At 41.7% G+C, this 21773-nt stretch overlaps 1 protein-coding gene across 2 annotated transcripts in view; it reads left to right on the top strand.

Moving 5' to 3' along the window:
• Positions 1–438: 438 nt before the first annotated feature.
• The window catches only part of LOC122558892 (interleukin-17 receptor C-like), a 67152-nt gene continuing 45817 nt past the window's right edge, over positions 439–21773 (top strand). The window contains exon 1 of one of the 2 annotated variants that reach the window (XM_043707807.1): positions 439–918. In XM_043707807.1, the coding sequence (XP_043563742.1) occupies positions 823–918 (96 nt within the window). In that variant the 5' untranslated portion in view covers positions 439–822. Of the gene's footprint in view, positions 919–21344; positions 21440–21773 lie in introns of those variants that run through there. The other variant, XM_043707808.1, reaches the window with a different exon arrangement.

The raw sequence follows: 21773 nt of genomic DNA, 5'->3' as shown, positions 1-21773 counted from the left end.
ACGTTTCGGGCATGAGCCCTTCTTCAGGAATTCCTGAAGAAGGGCTTATGCCCGAAACGTCGATTCTCCTGTTCCTTGGACGCTGCCTGACCTGCTGCGCTTTTCCAGCAACACATTTTCAGTAGTTGTATTATTTGTGTTTTTTTCTTTTTATTATACTGATATTTGTGGTTGATTGTTGTTTCAATAATTTTATATATTTGTAAAGTTAAAAAAATTGCTAATAAATATATTTACAAAGAAAAGGAACACTGACCTACGATTGCAGCCAGTACACCATTCCTCTTCCAGTATGTAATCTTTTAAACACTTTATTGAGGACATGAACCGTGGGAGGAATAAGACCGCCTCACTGCTTCATTGGCTGTGAGGATAAAGTGTGGGACCTCCTCTAAGGTTCCTCTTGAATCACGCACTCTGTACTATAATTCAGTATCCTGGACAGGAAATTGGACTCTGAAGTTGTCCTTTTGCTCCCCGTTCGTTCAGCCGAACGTGAGTTTTGGAGGCTGCAGGGACCCAGTGGAATGGGAGGGCCGGCCCCTTGCAGGAAGCACTGACACCTGTTACAGTCAAAGAGCAGAAGGGCTGGGAGTTTCACAGGATCCTGACTTGCAACAAGAAAAGGAGCAGCTGTAACGTTGTGTGGCTGCGATCTGCCAAAGCTCGGATGCTGTGTGTGTGTGAGAGAGACTGTGAGTGAGTGAGTGAGAGAGAGAGATGGGAGCTGGCTTTTGGTGAGATGGGATTCGCGATTGCCAGCTCTCGGGTCATCCAGTCGAAAGTGAAGCGAGTTTCATTCTCCCTCCCTCGTTCAGCGAGATGCAGCCTGAGCTCTGGCTGTTCCTGCTGCTACCTGGAGCTCTCTGCCTGGCTACCTCCGATGAACCTTCACTGGAAGTCAGTTGCCCCCATGAGGTGAGACTCAGACCTTATTGTGAACCTTAATTCCTGCTCACCTCTTTGCCATGAATCCCCCTCCACAGTTATTGATTGTCGCTGGGATTTCTCTCTCTCTGTGTTTCATTATTACTCCCCGGCAGTATCGATGTCCGCAGTCACGGATGGGAGCCATTTAGTTTTTACAGAAGCAGAGTGGATCTTTAAAGTGAATTAGTTACAGCCAGCTGCAGACTCTCCTGTTCCCTGACACTTCAAACTCCCCAGAGTCTGCGGAATGCTCTTTAGAAGGTGGTAGTTAGTTATCTTTGTGAACTGAGGGACATATGATGTGGACATACACACAGTGCTGTAAGGAAGGACATTTTGTTCCAGTAATGGTGAAGGAACAGTAATATTGAAGTTAAATGCTCTGGTGCCCACTAGGGAACATCATGGGCACTCTGGGACAGTGAAGAATCCAATTTAATTGAGACATGAGATTCCTCTGTACTTCTCCAGGATATGCGCATAGCGTCTAGACCTGGGGGAATGGCGAGATTATTTGGGTCGAGTGGCTGTTCTGTACTGTGCGCTGTTCGAAATATTATGAGCTCTAACATACTTTAAATACATTTATTGGGACCTGCACAGTGGCTCAGTAGTGAGCACTGCTGCCTCACAGTGCTAGGGTCCTAGATTCAATGCCAGCCTTGGGTGTTTATCTCTGTAGAATTTGCGCATTCTCCCTGTTTCTGCGTAGGTTTCCTCCCACAGTCTAAAGATGTGCAGGTTAGGTGGACTAGCAGCGGTAAAATTGACCATAGTATTCAGGGATGTGCAGGCTAGGTAGATTAGCCATGGGAAATGCAGGGTTCTCCAGCTTCTGCAGTACCCACTTTCACCTAGAATGCTCTTTGGAGAGTCAGTGTGGGCTGGATGGGCTGAATGACCTGCTACCACACTATAGGGATTCTATGATTTTTCTTTATTTCTTCAAAAAAATGTTGCAACCTATTTATAATGTAAACATATTTTAAAAGGATATGATGTATAGGAGAGACAGTAACATTGCTGGCAGAATTAAGTTGAGGAAAATTAGTCTTTCTAAATGCGTTGGTTGCTTGTTTCCTACCTGCTCAGTAACTGGAATTGCGTCTTGATTACTTCACATTAGTCATGATAAAATAAGAGCATATCAGAATTGCCCTGCAGGTATTTTGAGGTATGATGTAGTTATTGCTATTAAGGTGTGCCTGGCTGAGAGCTTAGTACTGTGTGAAATACCTTTAATTACCCAGGAATACAGCAATATTATACTTCAGAGACACAGTGTGGTTACATAGAGTATAGAGGAATGTTACAACTCAGTGATAAAAACATAACAGATTTTACACAGAGCTCCCAATATGGAGTTATGAGAGAGGAAAAAGTCAAGCCGCAAAAGGACAATCACTTTTACAAATACTCAGTTGATGGAAATTGTGAGAGATTGTCATGGCTCTTCAACTACTGACTTTCTTTCCTTGTCCTCCTCTATGCATCCTTCTCCTTCCTCTCGTCTGACCTCTATTCCTTCCCTGTTCTTCCCAGTTCAATTATACACCAATCCTGCTTCTACATCCCATACATATTCTCAATGTTGTTTATGCATTGTCATGGGGGATCAGTTAACACAGAGCAGCAGCATCAACCAACCCTTAATTTCTTTTTGTCTACTTGCAATTAGACAATTCCAGCATCATTGCCTCTTCAATCAGACAGTGCAATCTTTATTGTCTTTTCACCCTTGGCTGCTCTGTTTTTGTTGATTTCCTGAATATCAGGTCTGACAAAAACTGAGAAAACATTACAAATGCGCAAAGATGAAAAATCCTTATTTGATTAAGTTATAACTAATACATACTGGACTGTGTTATAAGTCCACAATACATCTTCAATTGAGATGGTGCATACAATGTTCACTTGTTGCCTTAAAACTTCAGACAGTTTGTGTGTAATGTAGTCAAGAGTATGGTGCATCCTACAACTTACAGCATATTCCAAAGTTGAAAATCAGTAAATCAGAACATTTTGTTAACTATGCCGCAAATCCTAAGGAGTTGATTGTACAGCAGAAGCTTTGTTGTAAGTAATTATCCTGAATGGAGAAATGAACTCGAGAAGATTTGCCATTACAGAGCATCATCCATAACCTCTGAATGTCTCAAAATGAATTACAGCCAATGAAGTTCCTTTGAAGTGTAATCATTGACACAATGCAGGAAATAAGGCAGAACAAAATTCCATTACAACAATAACCAGACACTCAGTTTCTGTGGTGGGACTGGGGGACAAATATTGGAAAGGAAACTGGGGAGAACCCCCACTAATAGTCTTTGAATTATACCATGTGATCTCTTTACATCAGCCTGAGTAAGCAGATGGGGCCTTGGCTTTTTTAATTCACTTGTGGGACTTGGGTGTCACTGGCTGAAATAACATTTGTTACCCATCTTGAGTTGCCTTCAAAGATGGCAGTAAGCTGCCTTCTTGAACTGCTGCAGTCAGTGTGCTCTAGGTAGATCTACAACACATTTTAAGGAGGGAATTCCAGGATTTTGACCCAGCGACAGTAAAGGAATGGTGATATATTGGTGAATGCTTCAGAGGGCAACATGCAGGTCGTGGTGTTCCCATGTGTTTACTGCCCTTGTCCTTCTAGATGGAAGTGACTGTGCGTTTGGAAGCTGCTGTCTAAGGATCTCTGGTGAATTTCTGAGGTGCATCTTGCAGATAGTACATACTGCTGCTACAGACCATTGGTGGTGAAGGGAGTGGATGCTTGTGGTTGTGATGCCATTCAAGTGGAATGGTTTGTGCTGGATAATATCAAGCTTCTTGAGTGTTATTGGAGTTGTACTCATCCAGGCAAGTGGGTCATACTCCATCACATTTCTCACCTGTGCCTTGTAGATGGTGGAGGCTGTGAGGATTCAGGGAGTGAATTACTTGCTGCAGTATTCCTAACCTTTGTTTTCTAATCTGAGTGAAGATTGGAGGTGAGTTAGGTTATTGGGTTGTTATAATGCTGAAAGCCCCATATAACAAGTCCAACATAGTCCAAAAAAAATGTGCAGGTTAGGTGAATTAGCCATGCTAAATTGCCTGTAGTGTTAGGTGAAGGGGTAAATGTAGGGGAATGGGTCTGGGTGGGTTGCTCTTCAGAGGGTCGGTGTGGACTTGTTGGGCCGAAGGGCCTGTTTCCACACTGTAAGTAATCTAATCTAATCTAATAACATGGCTATGTATAAGATATTTAACCTGAACGATATTAATAGAACTAAATAACCTAAGACTTGCGAGGTTTAAGAAAAACTAAACATTGACGGAATTTATTCCCTTCTAAAACAGCACACCATACAAAATATTTCAAACTTTGCATCACAGATGAACCATCAAGCACTTGTGATTAGTGTATTAGAAAACTGGGGGAGGATAGTTTGATATTACTTGCTGTTAGCATCAGTGAGCAGTTTAATAATATTTCAATCTTAATGAAAGAAATTGCTTTTAAATATGGCATCTTATCAGATCTCAAAGAACTTTGAACAGCACACATTACTTTGAAGTTTATTTTATTGCTTGTTGAGATATGAACATTGCAGAACATTGCAAAGAGTTGCCTTTTACTGATGCCTATTTGGTGCCAGTGCGCCATCAGTATTGTTAGTAAGGGAAATCAGAAAGTTATGTCCCAGCCAATGATGGATAACTTGCAAATGTGGCATTCCCATGTATGTGTTTCCCTTGTTCCTCTATATGATAGAGAGTGTGTGTGTTTGAAGGAGTTTTGAAATGTGTCTTGGTGAGTTGCTTCAATTTACATCTGAAAGATGGTTTACACTGCTGATACTGTGTGCCAATGACAGTGGAAGAGAATGGTAACGTTCATTGATGAGGTATTGATCAAGATGTTAGTTTTGTTTTAGATACTGTTGAGCCTGTGCAGTGTAGTTGGACCTCACTCATTCAGGAAAGAGGAAAGTACCCCATCCCACTGTTTACTTGTCTAGTTATTGTTTCAATATGGATAGGTGCAGGTTAGGTGAATTGGCCATGCTAAATTGCCCGTAGTGTTAGATGAAGGGGTAAATGTAGGGGAATGGGTCTGGGTGGGTTGCTCTTCGGAGGGTCAATGTGGACTTGCTGGGCCGAAGGGCCTGTTTCCACACTGTGAGTAATCTAATCTAAATGTGGTAGCAAAGAAGTTAGATGTTTTCTAATTAACCTGTTCAGAGGTGTTATCGCATATCTCTAAATCAGGTAGGACTTGAGCCGAGAGTGTGGTGCTGGAAAAGCACAGCAGGTCAAGCAACAGGAGCAGGAGTGCTTATGCCCTAAACGTCGATTCTCCTGCTCCTAGGATGCTGCCTGACCTGCTGTGCTTTTCCCACACTACACTCTCAACTCTGATCGCCAGCAGCCAGTCCACAATTTCTCATAGCGGGTAGGACTTGAATCTGGGTTATTGATGGTGTTGGTTGAAAAAAGATTCTTGCATGAAATCCTTCACAACTGTTGGTGGATAGGCACTCCCACAGTTTTGCATTTCCTCAGAGTTGTGCTGAAGGACAAGATAATTGGGATTTTAAACTATTGCTTTCTGACACTGAGGTGAGAGTGCTTGCTGTTGAGCCAAGCTCATGCTTTCCATTAAGGGGAAAATGTTCTTAAATTTGGTACTACCAATAAGATCTGTCACACTGAGGGAGGGGGAGAGGGAGTGGTTTTGGTAACCAAAATGTCACCAGTGCAGTGAACTGAAGTTCCATTCAATTGAAATCAATGGTTGCTGCCATAGTTTTTACATGTAGGGTGACCAATGGGACATTGTATGGTGGTTAAGTCTCTTACAAGGGTTAAAAAAGGCAGCTGAAGACAATGAAAATAATTGTCTTTATAGATAACCAAATTTATGGTTTTCATAAACTTATGGTGGAGAATCTCCACTGTGGAATCAGTACGTGAAAGGTTAAAATACAAAGAGAAAAAAAAAGTGTTTCTCAAACAGCTCACTTTTCAGTTGAACAGGCTGCAGTGTGTTTTCGAAGACTGTTAAGGAGAGCACAATGGAATGTCTAATGTGATAACTATTTTCAAATACTGTAATTGTGCTTCATTGCCATTGGTAATTATTTCATGATTTGCATCGAGAAATGAGTTACTGACCTTAGGTATCAGACTTGGGTGCAAAGGTGATTGCAACCTGTGCTTGGACAGATCGGAGAAGCAGGGCCCATTGTGACATTGTGGGTTTGAATGACAGCTGTATTGTGAGACCTTTGAGAAAGGGAGATGTTAATTGATTCCTTATTTTCCTTTTTGATAGACGACTGAGTGACAGTGACTCACCAATGACTACATATGCTTCATTGATTTAGTTCATATGTGACTTATGGCTCCCAGACAGAAAGCTTCTCAGAGCTTTTTCCACTTTAACAGTGCAACAGGTGGAACCAAGGTTTTTGGATCTTGCATGGGATGTGGGCATCACTGGCTGGACTGCAGTTCATGTGTTGCTGTTTGACCAACAATGTCATTAGGGAGGGAATTCCAGGACTTTGAACCACAACAGTGAAGGAATGGTGAAATATTTCCAAGTTGGATGGTGACTGGCTTAGAAGGGAATTTGCAGATGGTGGCCTTCCTATGTATCTGCTGCCCGTGTCCTTTTAGAGGGAACTGGTCGTGTGTTTGGAAGGTGCTGCCTAAGAAGCCTTGATGAATTTAAACAGGGCATCTTACAATTAGTGCACACTGCTGTCTTCATCCCTGATGTGTAGTAGCATTGCATATTTGTGGATGTGGTGTCAATTAAGTGAGCTGCTTGCCCTGGGTGGTGTCAAGCTTCTTGAGTGTTATTGGTGCTGCACTCATTCAGGCAAGTGGGGAGTATTTCATCACACTCCTGACTTGTGCCTTGTGGATGGTATACAGGCTTTGGGAGTCAGGAGGTAACTCCCAAAAATTCCTAGCCTCTGACCTGCTGTTATAGCCAAATTACTTGTATGACTGGTCTAGTTTAGTTTCTGGTCAATGATAATCCCCAAGGTATTTATATTGGAATTCAATGATCGTTATGCCACTAACTGTCAAGAACTGATAGTTAGATTCTATTTTGTTGGCACTCATGTGACACGAACATTTCTTGCCGCTTGTCAGCCCAAACCTAGATCCTGTCCAGGCCTTGTTGCATTTGTATATGGACTGCTTCAGTATGTGAGGAGTCACATATGGTGCTGAACATGGTTCAATCATCAGCAAATGTCCTCACTTCTGACCTTATCAGGGGAAGGTCATTGATGAAGCAGCTGAAGATGTTTGGGCCTCGGACACTTTCCTGAGGAACTCCTGCAGAGATGTCCTGGAGATGAACTGACTGACCTCCAATAACCACAACCATCTTCCTATGTGCCAATTTGACTCTAAGCAACAGAGATTCTTCTCCATGGTTCCCATTGATTCCAGTTTTGCTAGGGCTCCTTGATACCACACTTGGTCAAATGTGCCCTTGATGTCAAGGGCAGTCACTCCACCTTCACGTCTGGAAATCAACTTTTTTGTTTACTTTGGACCAAGGCTGTACTGAGGTCAGGAGCTTACTGACCCTGACAGAACTGAGTAGGATATTGATGAGCAACTGCTGCTTGATAGTTCAGTTGATGACCCCTTTATTGATGATCAAGAATAGACTGATTGAGCCTGGTTGGATTTGTCCTGCTTTTTGTGTACAGGACAATTTTCCATGTTGTCAGATAGATGTCAATGTTGTAGCTGTACTCGATCAGCTTGGCTAAGAATACAGCAAGTTATAGAGCACAAATCTTCAGTACTATAGTCAGAATATTCTTAGGGTCCATAGCCTTTGCAGTATCCAGTGCTCCTGGATATCATGTGGAGTGAATAGAATTGGCTGAAGACTGAAATGCAATGCTGGGTCGTGTGGAGGAAGTTATAACAAACCTTCCAGTCAGAACTTCTCACTGAAGATTGCTGAGAATGCTTCAGTCTGATCTTTTACCCTGATGTGCTAGGCTCCCCCATTATTGAGAATGGGATGGTCTGGAGTCACATATTGGCAAGATGAGAGAAGGATGGTAGTTTCCCTAAAGGTCTTAGTGAAGACAGAGGTGTTTTCATGACAATGAACAATGCCATGGTTAGACTTTTAATTCCAGATATCTATAGAATTCAAGTGTTACCTGCTGAGGTGGAATTCAAACCTGGCCCCCACAACATGACCTGGGCCTCTCAATTACTTGCACAGTCACAAAACTAATAGCTCCCATGTCAAAGTTACTGTAACACACCAGAAGAATCCCAGAAAAGATTGCCCGAATAGTTTTGAGTTTGCCCCTTTCCATCCTGGGGGTAAGGCAAGTTTTAATTGATGGTTGTTTCACAGTGCATTGATGAGGATAGTAAGAAGTCTGATTCACTGTGTTATTCCTTTACCTTAATAAAACTATTCACTGTTTTAGAGTGTCAGTCTCAGTTGAAGAGCACATATTAATTCTACTTTTTGACATTGACATTGGCAGCTTGTGACGCATTCCAGTGACTGTGGCATGCAGAATCAGAATTCTCTCTTTTGAATCCTGAATTTCATAGTTGTTTACTCCTGCTTGCAAGAGTGACTGGTGAGGCTGAATTCATGAAAGTGCCTCCTGAGAAAACCCAAAGACCTGACACAATGGACAAGCATTTCCTCAGCCACCCCCTTCCCAGCCCATTGCCCCTTTTCCAGAAGAGCAGTGGGAACTATTTATAAAGATAAACAACATTCCTGCGGCACTCCAGCAGCACCAAGGAAATTTCGAGCTCATTTTCCCAATCCTATCGAGATCCTGGGAAAGTCACCAATGGAATGACTTGAGTAAGATGTAATGTGATTCCTAATGTTAGATTCCTTTGTTCTTGTTTTACCTCCTTTGGAAGATTGAATAAGTGGAGTCGAGTGGTGCACTTTGTAGGGTAGGCTAGAAAGAGCAACCCAATGGGATGACAGGCCTTTCTCATTTCTTATTTTCCTTTGCAGTATGTTAAAAATGTTGACTGAGTTATACTGTTGCATCTCAATGTGCATTGAAAACCTCAATGCCAGGCTATGCCCGTAGGAAAACCCATGTTAAAAGTGCCAATTCTCTCCTGAGTCAAGAGCAACTGGACACCCTACTCAGAAGGAAAATGGGAATTTATAAAGGAAAAGGTGATTGGAGGAAAAAAATCAGAGATTGATGGACATTCGTCCCATCCATGATAGACCTCCTTTAAAGAGTTTCCTGTCTTTCTCTCTCTTTCCTTCTCCCTCCACCCTCTCAATGATTTCCCCTCTCAATTTTTCCCCCTGATGTCTCCATCCACCTCTTTCCCATCATCCTGTCCCTTTCCCATTCCTTCCCCTTTTACCTGGATCAAATGATTCTTACTTTCACCTCATACAGCCCCTCCCACTCACTGAGTACTGACTACGAAAGGAAATCAACAAGTTTATACAACAGTATTAAATTTCAGTGAATCAGGCTATTATTATGCAACATATCCAGGAATGTACGTACTTGCGAGTTAATATACTCAGAAATCTTACACAATACATTTTGGAGCAGAATGCATCTGTAATGTCGATATTACTTCTCAGTGGAAAATGTTAAGCTATCTGAAGAATAATTTTGCAATATTTCCTGTTCACATTAAATGAAAAGTCAGAGCCTGTTGCATCAAACAAGCATCCTGTTGTTCCATCTAGTTACCAGTTTTAACACACAGTGATGAGAAAGCAGGAGGAATGGTTTCTCAAGAAAATAAATTCATAAATTAATTACTAGAGACTAGCTCTGTCAATATGCCCACTAAAGCCCACTGCAATGGAAGAACAGACCAAAGTATGAATTCACTCAAGGGGTGTTAATTTTAGTTGAAATGATCATGTATGAGGGATATTGAAAGATGTGATGCATAGATAGGATCTGAGTGCTTTGATAAGCTCTTTCATTCGCTGTTATGGTTCGGGCTAAAACACTGCAGTTTTGTTACACAATCTCAACTGCCTAATATTGTTCTGCAATAACAAGACCTTTCATTTATATAGCACCTTTAATGCAACAAAATACCTCAAGAGTCTTCACAAGAACACTATAAAATAAGCCACCAAAGGATAGTTTCAGTTGACCAAGTTCCAAGTTGTAGCTTTCAGGAGGTATCTTAAAAAAGAAAAGTGAGCTGGAGGCACAGAGGTTAAGAGCAGGAATTCCAGAGCTTAGGGCCAGACATCTGACAGCAAAGCCAGCAGTGATGAAGCAGTTATGATTGTGCAAGCACAAGAGGTCAGATTTAGAACAATGCAGTTACCTCGGAGGGTGTATTAGTTCACAGAATCACAGACTAGTTATGGTTCAGAGGGAGTAATTTGGCGCATTGTGTCTATACTAGAATTCCTGCCAGTGATTGCATCTCGCCTCAATACAATGGCTATGAATATGTCAAGCTAAAAAAGCAGTACATGTGAATTTCCTGCATGCCCGCAGTTTTAAAACATGAAGGTTTCGCTGGGAATAAGTCATTTTTCTGATGCTTCTTCGTGAATTAAAAAAAAGTGCCATTTTACAGCTCAGCTGAAGAATAGAGAAGTTTTCGCAGTTGAATGTTTTGAAACTTTATGCATTTACAATGGCTCATTTGCTTATGTTTTAATTTTCCCAAATAAAGAAAATCTCCAAAGTCTAGAAGGAGAAAGGCAACAGTTTCATAGGAACACCACTTATAGGCTCTTCTCCAAGTCACCATTCCTTTGTCACCATAGGCAAAATCCCTTTGCTAACAACACTGTGGAAATGCCTTCAACACACAGGCTGCAGCTAAGAAAGCACCAACCTCTTGAGGGATTATAAATGCTGACCCAGCTAGAGACACACACATCCCAGGAACAAATAACTAAAAGAAAAATAAATTTGAGTCCCATGTTTTCCTTAGATTCTCAAACCAGACTGTCACTGAGCTTCATGTTCGGTGTATGCTAATGAAATTATCAGTACATTTAAAATTAATTAATATTGACAATATGTGTGAACAAATACAGAAAGTTTTGGTTTGTGATTTCCCAATTACTTCCTACCACTCACCTGCACTCCTGGATCCCACCCACCAACAAGGGAAATTCCATCCAATGAGGTAATCTTCCAGAAATAACTTATTATCTTGTGATTGAACACAGTCTGCATTTTCTTTATTTCAAAAATATATTTATTCATAAAAATCTCTTTGTATATATTGACACAAAAAGCAGTTCAGTACTGCACAGTTGCATTTCAAACAAACAAATAAGATATTGAACTTAAATTGTCCCAACAAAACCAAAGACCTCTCTTACACAAAGGTGCTGGGAGGGTCTGGCAACTGAATGGTCCCCCATTTAGAGAAATGCAGTTATCTCAGAGAACAATAGGAGATTATAGAGATAGGAAAGGGAAAAGCCATTGGGGATTTTGATGTTAAAATAGAATTGCTTCTTCATAACCAGAAGGCATTGTGAATTAATGAGTTTTGGGGAATATCTGAATGGTAGTTTGAAATGTATCTGACAATTGTAATCACTGAAGATGATCAAAGGTGTTTCTGTATGCAAGGATTTCAAGAATTAAAAATAAATAGGGTGGAGCTGTTTGAATTATATTGTAGACAAATTGTTCCTATGACACTGATGTATGTGTACAAACATGAACAATACAGACGTAATTGGTCGGTGGAATTAAGCATTAACTTCAAGGATGAGTACCCAATGGTAGCTAGTTTTCAGACAATTGTTTATGCAAAAGATTTCCATACACACGGCAGGATCATGAAAGCATATGATAATTTGAAGAGATGTAAACTTTTAGTATTGAGTATGATAATATTGAGTACTCAATAATGAATATTGCCTGAAGTCAAAATGACTCCTCTCCTCCTTTTGCTACTGTTAATCATCAGAGAAAGTTTATCAAGTGAACATCAAGAATCACCCCCTACACTCTGGTTAGTTGTAGGTTAGATTAGTAGTTAGTTGAGTTTTGTTTTTTTTCTTGGTATCTTTTTTTTGTTTGATAAATTTTGGTTATTATTTATTTAAGATTTAATTATTTATCAATGTTTATATTTTCATTTTTTAAATTTGTAAACTTGTAAAAATATGTTAAATTTTCAATAAAAATATCTTTTAAAAAAATCACCCCTGACAGGGAAGTAGAGAATGCTTGGATAACCAATTTAACTGTTCTACTGCACCACCTTTCAATCAGTTAGAGATAACTATGGACAAATAAGAGAATGGTATGGGGAACCGCAAAAGGAGAGAAAAATCCATATTAAAAAGCAAAGGGACTTTGGACTGGCTGGAAGAGAATAAATTCAACTGAGTCAGAGTTGAATATTTCATTGGGTGGCATTAAATAACATGGGTGTAATGTACTGGTGGTGACTAAGATAGATGTTGTTTGGACTTTGAAACAGAGTTGTTTTTGGCAAAGCTTTTGAAAATACTTTATTCATTAACCCTTTCAGTGATGGGAACCTCCATATTTGAGACTGTACCTGAAGCTGAATATAATTCCAACCAGACATTGCTCACAGCTTTAGCCATGTAATCCATGTGACTGCTACAGAAAAAAAAGTGGAGAAGTGGCATGTCTTCCAGGTACAATTCCCCACATCCTAGAACCTTGAAAGATTGACATGCTGTTTAATAATAGCCTCGTGGTGTTGTCTCTGGACTGATAATCTAGAAGCTCAGCCATTGCTCTGGGGATTCAGGTTTGAATCCCACCATGGCAGATTTGGAACTTGAATTTTAAAAAATGGAATTAGGAATATGTTGTTGATTTTCAGAAGAACCCATCTGGTTCACTAATATCCTTTAGGGAAGGAAACTGCCATCCTCATGGGTTTGAGACAAAAAAAACTGCAGATGCTGGAATCCAAAGTAGACAGACAGGAGGCTGGAAGAACACAGCAAGCCAGGCAGTATCAGGAGGGACAGAAGTCAATGTTTCAGGAGTAATCCTTCTTCAAGACTGGGGATGGTTGTGGGGGTAGCTGCAGACAAAGGGGGTGGCGGGGGCACACCCTTTAGTGGTGAAGTGAGGATAGGTGAAGACAGGTAGAGTGTACGACCTGGTTGGTCATCGGGAGGAATGAATCCAGTTGGTGGCAGGGAGCAGTGGAAGGGGATGGGGGTGCTGAGAAGGGAGTCGGGGGTTGGGGAGGGAGGTTATTTAAAATTGAAGAACTCAATGTTGAGTCCGCCAGGCTGTCAGGTGCCCAGGAAGAGGATAAGGTGTTGTTCCTCCAATAGGAGCTATGGTTTGTTTTGGCAATGGATCTACATGTGACTCTAGACCCCAGCAATGCGGTTGAGTCTTAACTGCTCTCTGGGCAATAATTGCTGGCTTAAGCCAGTGAAGCCAACATCCTGTGAATAAATTTTTAAAAAACAATGCTGTGAATACTATTAATGATAATTATATTTCCAGTACTCTCCATATGCAAGGGGATTCATCCAATACTTTGAATGCCAATCAATATTTTAAAACAGAAAAGACTTGAGGTGGTACTTTGAGGCCCTGGACCACCAATGGGACCTCATGAAGTATGCAATTTATCAGAAAATTGCAGAGGTATTACCAACATTTTTCTGTCTATCAATGTCAGTAGGCAAAACCATCGCATCATATGCAACTACATACTACAATCAGCAATTCATCATTTTCAATATATTGTCTTTCTTGGCTTTAAAGCAGATTTTATTTTGAAAAAGATGCTGTCTTCAACATGGCCTTCTTTCCACATCAGTTTGGGCTATGGCTTTTTTTTAACAGTATGAAGCAGTTGAGTCAAAACAAAATGATGCAGTTAATGGCTAACCAATTTATGCTTCTGCGTGAGCAACCTCCAAGCACACCCAAGCACTGGAAACACATAGTGTACATTACTGAGATACTGATTTAGCAATTTGTTGTCGCAGAATAACTCTAGCAAAGATCGGTTGTGTCATCGATACTCACAACCATGCATTTAGATGTGTGTTGAGGTTTCCCAATCACGTGGATAAAGTCTATTTGTTTTGCAGATTGACTTCTTAAAGATCGGTCTGTATTTCAAAAAGTTTGAAACCTGTGGGTGAATGATACAGTTACTGTGCAGTCGCAGATTTGATTTAGCTGTTCCTTTGCACAGTGAAGAAAATCAATGTGATTTCCAATTATCCGTCATCTGGCAGAGCATAGCTCCTCTTCTATCATTTGTGAGAGCTACCTCAAACAAAAAGCAATCAAAGGATCTGAACAGATGGATTTGTCTGCTTAGTGCTAATTGTTAACTAGTGTAAAGCTGCAGTCTTAATTTGATTGACTTAGCACCAATCACCTTTAGTGAATTGTTTTATTTCAGAGCATCTGTGCAAGAAAGGGCTATGGATGGGACCTTATAGAGGTCTAGGAGATGTGGACTATGGTGGGAGTTGAGGAGAAGTGGATGAGATGCCCTTTTGAGGCATTTCCAAGAATGGTTCTGGGAATGAGAAACTTCAGTTGTGAGGATAGTATGAAGAAGTTGGGACTGTTCTCCCTTGGCAGAAGCAGACTGAGAGAAGATTTGATGGAGGTTGTGAGCAGGCTGGAAAAAAGTAAATTAGGAATAGCTGTTCCCACTCATTAAACATCAAGTCGAGAGAGGGAATAGACTTAAAAATATGCAAATAAAGGAAGGGTGATGTGAGAAAAATCTCTTTCACACAGCGAGTCGTTAGAGTATGGAATGCACTGCCTGGAAATGTGGTGAAGGTTCAATTCAGGTCTTCATGAGGAGCATGGGAGGATCATTTGGATAGCAATAATTTGTAGGAGTATGGAGGAGAAAGCAGAAGATGGGCTCAAGGTAATGATACTTGTTTGAAGAACCAGTGCTGTATTTCTTTTGATAACGAAAGGGCTGTTGGGGCGGGGGAGGTGTAAAATAGAGGCATTTAGCCAGGTAGAGACTCAATGGCAGGAGCATCTGCAGGAATATGGGAGGTACACAAAAGAACATTGATGGGCATGGTAGGCTATGGATTGAGGATCAGTGGCAGTGACCACTCCAGTGGTCTCTGCAGTGGGAACACAGATGAACAGGCTAGACATTATTAAGGTGTAATGCCAGGGTTGAAGGAGTCAGGGTGGTGAAGTTGAATAAGTTGTGTCTCCACATTGCAGGATGGGTATAAATGGGCTGTCAGCTGGTGCGAGGTACAATGGGGGCATTGGAAAAGGCACCTGGAGATCATCTGGGGTCTGGTGTTGACACTGTTCACAGCAAGCTGCAATCCTTGTCATTACTTTTCATTTTATAGATGCTAACAGCAACTGGGAATGCTGTAGCAACATCTGGACGGGTGATGTCAGTATCAGTTTGAAGGGCGAAAGCATGAAAATGTATGCTACCACTGACTGATCAGAGGTCCAAGAACCTCTCTCGCCCCTTGTGTTCCCACTAACAGTCTTGGTGCCCTGCTGCATGTGGCATATCTGTCATGGTGGTTGCCTTCCCAAGAAGGCGTAGGCTGATGCAGGAGGATCAGAGCTGACGGTAAGCTCAGGTGCAGCAGCAGGCTACTGCAGAGGATGAGGAGCACCCAACGCAGACAGAGGATAGCCACAGAACCTGTGTGCATGGTGTAGGGTCCACAGGAGGCCCAGAGTTTTATGACCTTATGAGTAAGGTGAATTGCCAACACAGGCTCCCTAAGTCCCAGGACACTGTGACAGGATTATACTGGAGCAGGGCCCGAGGAAAGGGAGGCCAGTGTAGTCCAGACAGAGGCTGCCTCATCATCCCAATGTACTATAGTCTCAATAATTGGAGCAGGCAATGTGCTGGACCCTGACAAACTGTGGGATAGGGAGCTATTCCATGGAGGAAGATGAGGACACTGGGGAGGAGGAAGCTCTCCTTGTGCCTGACAGAATTTAGCTGAGTCAGGCAGAACAAGCCAGGCAGATGCTTCCAGCAGATGAGAGCTAGGTGCAGCAGACAATTGGGCAGGCACACATCAGCCTCCATTAGTTTTCTTTATGTTCCCTTTTGATGGTTATAAAGAGAAAACTCATGTTTGGAATTTTCCACTTACTTGCCTGTATGTGATGTGCTTCTACTGGACTATGATAAGATCCCAGTCTACAGTAGGTATTGGGACAGAGCAGCAGTGACTTGGAGAGGGTGATTTAGATGGAATCTAATGACTTGTACAGTGTGTGGCCTGGTGATTAAACAGAGACCTGGACGAGACAATGGCAGCCGTGAGGTACAATACTGGACTATCAACATTTGTCTGGGTACACAGCAACTTCTTAAAGATGGTGTGAGTGGTAGAGACACTGATCTTTTGGCAGATATTCACTGAGTGGTGACTTTCTTCAGGAACAGCATGAGGTAAGGGGTCAAGAATTGGGGGTGGGATAGGTAATTATTGAGGTGAGTTTGGTAAGATACTTGTTCGGCGTTATGTGAAAAACCTTCTTAGAAAATGTGACACAACTCTCACAGCTAAGCTTTTCAAAAAACTAAGATTCAGCCGTATTTGTTATTAAAGTCCTGGTGATTTTCCAGCATGATTTAGTGTAGGTTTTGGAATGTTGCCATGTGTCCTAGGAACAGTAACAATATCACACAAGCCAACAATAATTGATAAGGTCATGTAATTGTTCATGTGAGGCATGAATGAACACATAGCTCTGTGCCTTAGTCAAATAATCTGGAAAGGCTTGCATTATAGCATTTAGGAAGCTGGTTTTTTGTTTCTTCAATGTACTGTATTGTCATATTAAATTTCACTTGTCACTGACCTGCCCATTTTCAGCAAAAATGATTTTGTAGCTTCTGTGCAAATTCCCAAAATTCATTGCGTTTTCCTAATCAACCTGTTCAGAGATAATGCACCTCTCGAGTAGGTGGTACTATGAACCTAAATCTTCTAGCTTAGAGGTAGGGACACTACCACTGTACTACAAGAGCCCTAGCTCCACAGCTTCACCTGCTTTTCCTAGATTGTTCACATTAGCATGTTTGGCCACTTTGTACTTAAAAATCCAATTGGTTGATGTAAATTAGAACCAACGAAAGAGGTATCTCCAAGTACTTTGTATTCCCCTGGCATAATTTAGGGCCAAAAACCCATACTTTCCTACTCTCACCACTCTTTCCTACACTATTGGAGGTAACTGTATCCATGGTTAATCCCTTTGAATACCAACATAAACACATCCCTTTAAGCGTATAATGTGAGGTTATGATAGTCAAGGATTACGCATTCCACTGTGTTATGGTTTGTACAGCTTTTAAAATGAGGCTGAAAAGCTGGTCACAGCTCAACCACTGAACAATGCAGAGATGGTAATATTATATCAAAGGTATTTAGATTAAGAACAGTAGTCTTCACCTCAGAATTCTTAATGCATTGTTACTGCATTCCTCTGTTTATTATTTTAGGCATGTGCTCATTTAAAATAAACAAATATGTACCTACCTAAGAACATCGCACTGATGATTAAGCAGGTAAGTACTTGTGTATAAACTTTGCCAGGTTTATACACAAGTACTGTATTACTGTATCTCTCTCTAAAAGTGGAATTAAATCCCACACTGAATACTGAACATTGAATTCCGCCACATCAGAAAGTCCCTGCTATTTTCAAACATCTTTTTCATTTCTTACTGTTAGATAAGAACATTTCTCCATTTCCTGCCCAGCCTGAAAAACAGGCTTCTTGGCTGTTTCATGATCATCATTCAGTGTCAACTTCCTCCATCTGAGCTTGTTCTCAATTTTCAGCTCAGACAGGCAAAGGGAGTGGGGAAACAGCAGGGGCTTAGCAAATTCCAAGGCTCTGGAGCGTCAGTATCAAAGGAGCACTTGGTGGAAGATTTTATGTCTCCTAGGTTTGTAGGCCGGACATCCTGTAAAATACCTGATGGCCTTCCTGCCATCACTCTCTCTCTCCCCTAACCTGGATGTTTTTGAAATGTTACTGGGTCGGGCAAGACCTAGGGCAGCCCAGCCATTTTCATCCCAATTGAGGTCCTCAATTGCATGGCTAATTATTAGCCACAATGTCCTATCCTTAGCCAACCTCAGTTTTGAAGCTTATGGGAAGAATTGAGGGGTGAGGAGCATTCTCTCACGTCAACCTGCTCAAACCTCACATGAAGTTGGGGGAGAATGCTCTCACATTCCTGATGAAGAGCTTATGCTCGAAACGTTGACTCTCCTGCCCCTTGGATGCTGCCTGTCCGGCTGTGCTTTTCGAGCACCAGACTTTTTGACTCTGACCCCAGCAGTCCTCATTTTATTCTACCATCTTCAAAGGTCTAACCCCAGGTGGTCATTCTCCCCATGGCTTCTCTATCAAGATTCTCACATCTCTTGCTATGTTCTGCTCCCCACCCCCCGTTGGCCGCAGTTCCTCCTACTGCTGTGAAATACTCAGCCCTGAATACTGGCACTTGCAAAGGAATAACTGCTCACTGATCCTCAGTTTGGGTTCCTCCATGTCCACTCAGCTCCTGACCTCATTACAGCCATGTTCCAAACATGGGCAAAGGAGTTTAACTCCAGAGCTGAGGAGAGAGTGACTGTCCTTAACATCATCTGTGTATGACATCAAAGAGCTCTCGCAAAACAGAGATTATTGGAAGTCAAGAGGAAATCTCTCCACTGGTTGGACTCATACTGAGTACAGAGGAAGATAGCTGTGGTTGTTGAAGATCAAACATCTCAGGATATCACAGCAGTAGTTCCTCAGGGTAGTGTTCCAGGCTCAACGTCAATGACCTTCTCTCCATGCTAAGGTCAGAATAGGGATGTACACCAATGATTGCCCAATGTTTAGCACAATTTGCATCTCTTCAGATACCGAAGCAATCCATGTCCATATGTAGCAAGCCCTGGGCAATATCCAGGGTTAATAACTAACAAGTAGCAGTCATGCCACACAAATGACTGTCTCCAATAAGAGAGAATCCGACCCTTACATCATCATTGCTAAAAGCCCCACTAACAACATCTTTGGGGTTACCATTGACCAGTAACTAAACTAGACTAACCATATAAATACTGTGGCTGAAAGAGCAGATTAGAGGCTATGAATAGTACCACAACTCCCCAAAGCCTGTCGCACTTCCAGCACCACTAATCCATCATCTATAAGGCCCAAGTCAGGAGTGTGGTGGAATGTTTCACATTCCTTCAACCACAATGCAGGGTGACAGTAGTGTGTACCATCTAAAAGATACACTGGAGTAACAAGGAGTCCTTCAATGGCAGCTTCCAAATCTGCAGCTGCTGCCATCTAGAAGGACAAGGGCAGTAAATTCATGGAAACACCAATCCCCCCACCTAAAGTCACATGCCATTCTAATTTGGAACTCTGTAGTTGTTCTTTCACTGTCACTGGGTTAATTTCCTTGAATTCCCTCCTTAACAACACTGTGGGTGTCTCTATACCTCAAGGAAGGAAATTGTTTAAGAAGACAGCTCACCACCACCTATCCAACGGTGCCTCCATCCTACGAATGAACATGTGAAATTGGTGGTGGGAAATGTGTGATTATTGCAATGGTCTGTGTTGTGCTTTTCTAGCTGTTAACATTTTGGATGTTGGGCAGTGGTAAGGAGAAAATACCTCCCTTCCTCTTGTTGAGCAGGTAAAAGAAGCTTCTCCCTAAACAAGGATTAAACTTGTGTGCTTAGTGCAGACTGTCCATGCATAATGACAGACAACTGCCATTTGTGCAGTGACTGCAGAATGGCATTGATAGACTGCTTTCACACAGGTGGTTGTGCACTGAGTGCAGCCTTCGACATGAAACTGTCAGATAGAAGTATGGAGGATTTTGGTGAGCGTGGTGCCTGAAGATTGAAACCTGCTGACTACAAAATACAGGGTATTAGAATGAGGTAACTGCAGAATTGAGATTGAAGAGTGTGTACATGACAACTTAGGGACTGTACATTGTTTGTAATGACTATTGCAAATGACTGGCTGCAGATTGGGAAGGCTGATTACAAAATATTGATTAGAAGTTGGGAGATTGAAGTTTAGTGACTAAAGTACATGTAATAAATTTGGATTTCCATAAAAGAGGTTCAATAAGCTACCACACATACGGCTACCGAATGCAATAAGAGCATGTGATGTTGTGGGTACTACATAAGTATGGATAGATGATTGGCTAACTATTAGAAAACAGAGTTGGAGTAAAGGAGGCTTTTTCAGGATGGCAACATGCAACTAGTGGAGGTACATAAGGATCATTGCTTGGATCCGCAGTTATTTTAAAATATATATTCACAACTCAATGAGCGAAGTGAACTTACTAACTCTGGGTTTGCAGATGACACAAAACCAGGTGGGAAGGTAAATAATGAGGATGAGAAAAACAGTCTGCTGAGGGAATATATCTAGGTTATGTGAATGGGCAAAAACTTAGCAGATGGAATATAATGTGAGAAAATATGAAGTGATGCACTTTTGCAGGAAGAATAGAAGGGCTGAATATTAGTTAAATGGTGAAAGACTGCAGAAAGGTGCAGCACAGGAATATTTTAGGGTCCTCATGTATGAATCACAAAAATCCATCAGCCAAGTTCAGGAAGTAATATTGAAGACAAATTGAATTTAAGTTTCAAAGGGGATGGAGCATGAAAATAAGGAGATCTTGCAAAAACTGTACAAGGAACTAGTCAGACCACAGCTGGGATACTGTGAAAAATTTTGGTAAGATATCATGAACAGTAAGGAAAGATATCCTGGCATTGGAGGCAGTCTGGAGAAGGTTCACAAGGTTAACACCAGGAATGGAAGAGGTTTCTTATAAAGAGAGATCAAGTGGGTTTGGTTTTTTGAAGAATGAGAGGAGAGCTTATCGAAAATATAATATTCTTTGGGGTTTGAGAGGTAGACAAGAGAAATTGTTTGCCATTGTGAGTAAGTCTAGGACCAGACGGCCAAATCTCAGAATAAGGGGTCACTCACTAAAGACCAATGAGGAGGAGGATTTCTTTTCTTGGAAGGTAGCCAATCTGTGAAATTTTTCACTGCAAAAGTTTATAGTACGAGCAGCAGCGGAGTTAGGATGAACTCGGATGAACTGCAGATAAGGTAAGGCAGTTTTTATTAAAATTACTTACCGGTAGTGGGCAGCGGTGTTTTTCTCTTTCACAGAAGGGGCGGGAGCAGCGGAGGAAGTGACGTGGACCGGAGGGGCAGCCGGGAAGGAAAGCAGTGATCATAGATATCAGCAAGGTAGCTAAACCCGAGACTCTACTACTGTAGTGTCTCCCACCCACCCTCCTCCTCTAACCTAGTTAATAAGTAGGAAAGGTGGGAGCGACAACCAGGGGACTGCCGGTAATATATCTGGGCAGTGGCTGAACCCAAGACACTACACATGTTGTGTCTCCCACCTCTCCCCCCTCCTCCTCTAACCAAAAATAGGACTCTGCTTTGTTAAGGTAAGGATTTTCTATTTCTTTATCGGTGATTGGTTAAGAATTTACTTTTTATGGTTTATCTATTAATTGGTTTTTAGAAAAAGACTATAGCAGAGAGGTATCAGAAAGTATTTTAACTCAAACTTATACAAAGTAATAAAGTAATTAACTAAGCAGAGATGGCTGGGCAGGTGATGTGCTGTAGCTGTATGATGTGGGAGCTGGCTGATCCCATTGTGAATGGCAGTGACCACATCTGCAGCAAGTGTTGGTTGCTGGAAGAACTCCGGCTCAGAATTGATGATCTGGAATCTGAGCTTCAAACACTGCGGCACATCCGGGAGGGGGAGAGTTA

Source organism: Chiloscyllium plagiosum, chromosome 18, assembly GCF_004010195.1.
Source record: "Chiloscyllium plagiosum isolate BGI_BamShark_2017 chromosome 18, ASM401019v2, whole genome shotgun sequence".
Taxonomy (NCBI): Eukaryota; Metazoa; Chordata; class Chondrichthyes; order Orectolobiformes; family Hemiscylliidae; genus Chiloscyllium; species Chiloscyllium plagiosum.
Note: the sequence above shows the minus strand (reverse complement) of the source record. Positions and strands in the feature narration are given on the sequence as shown.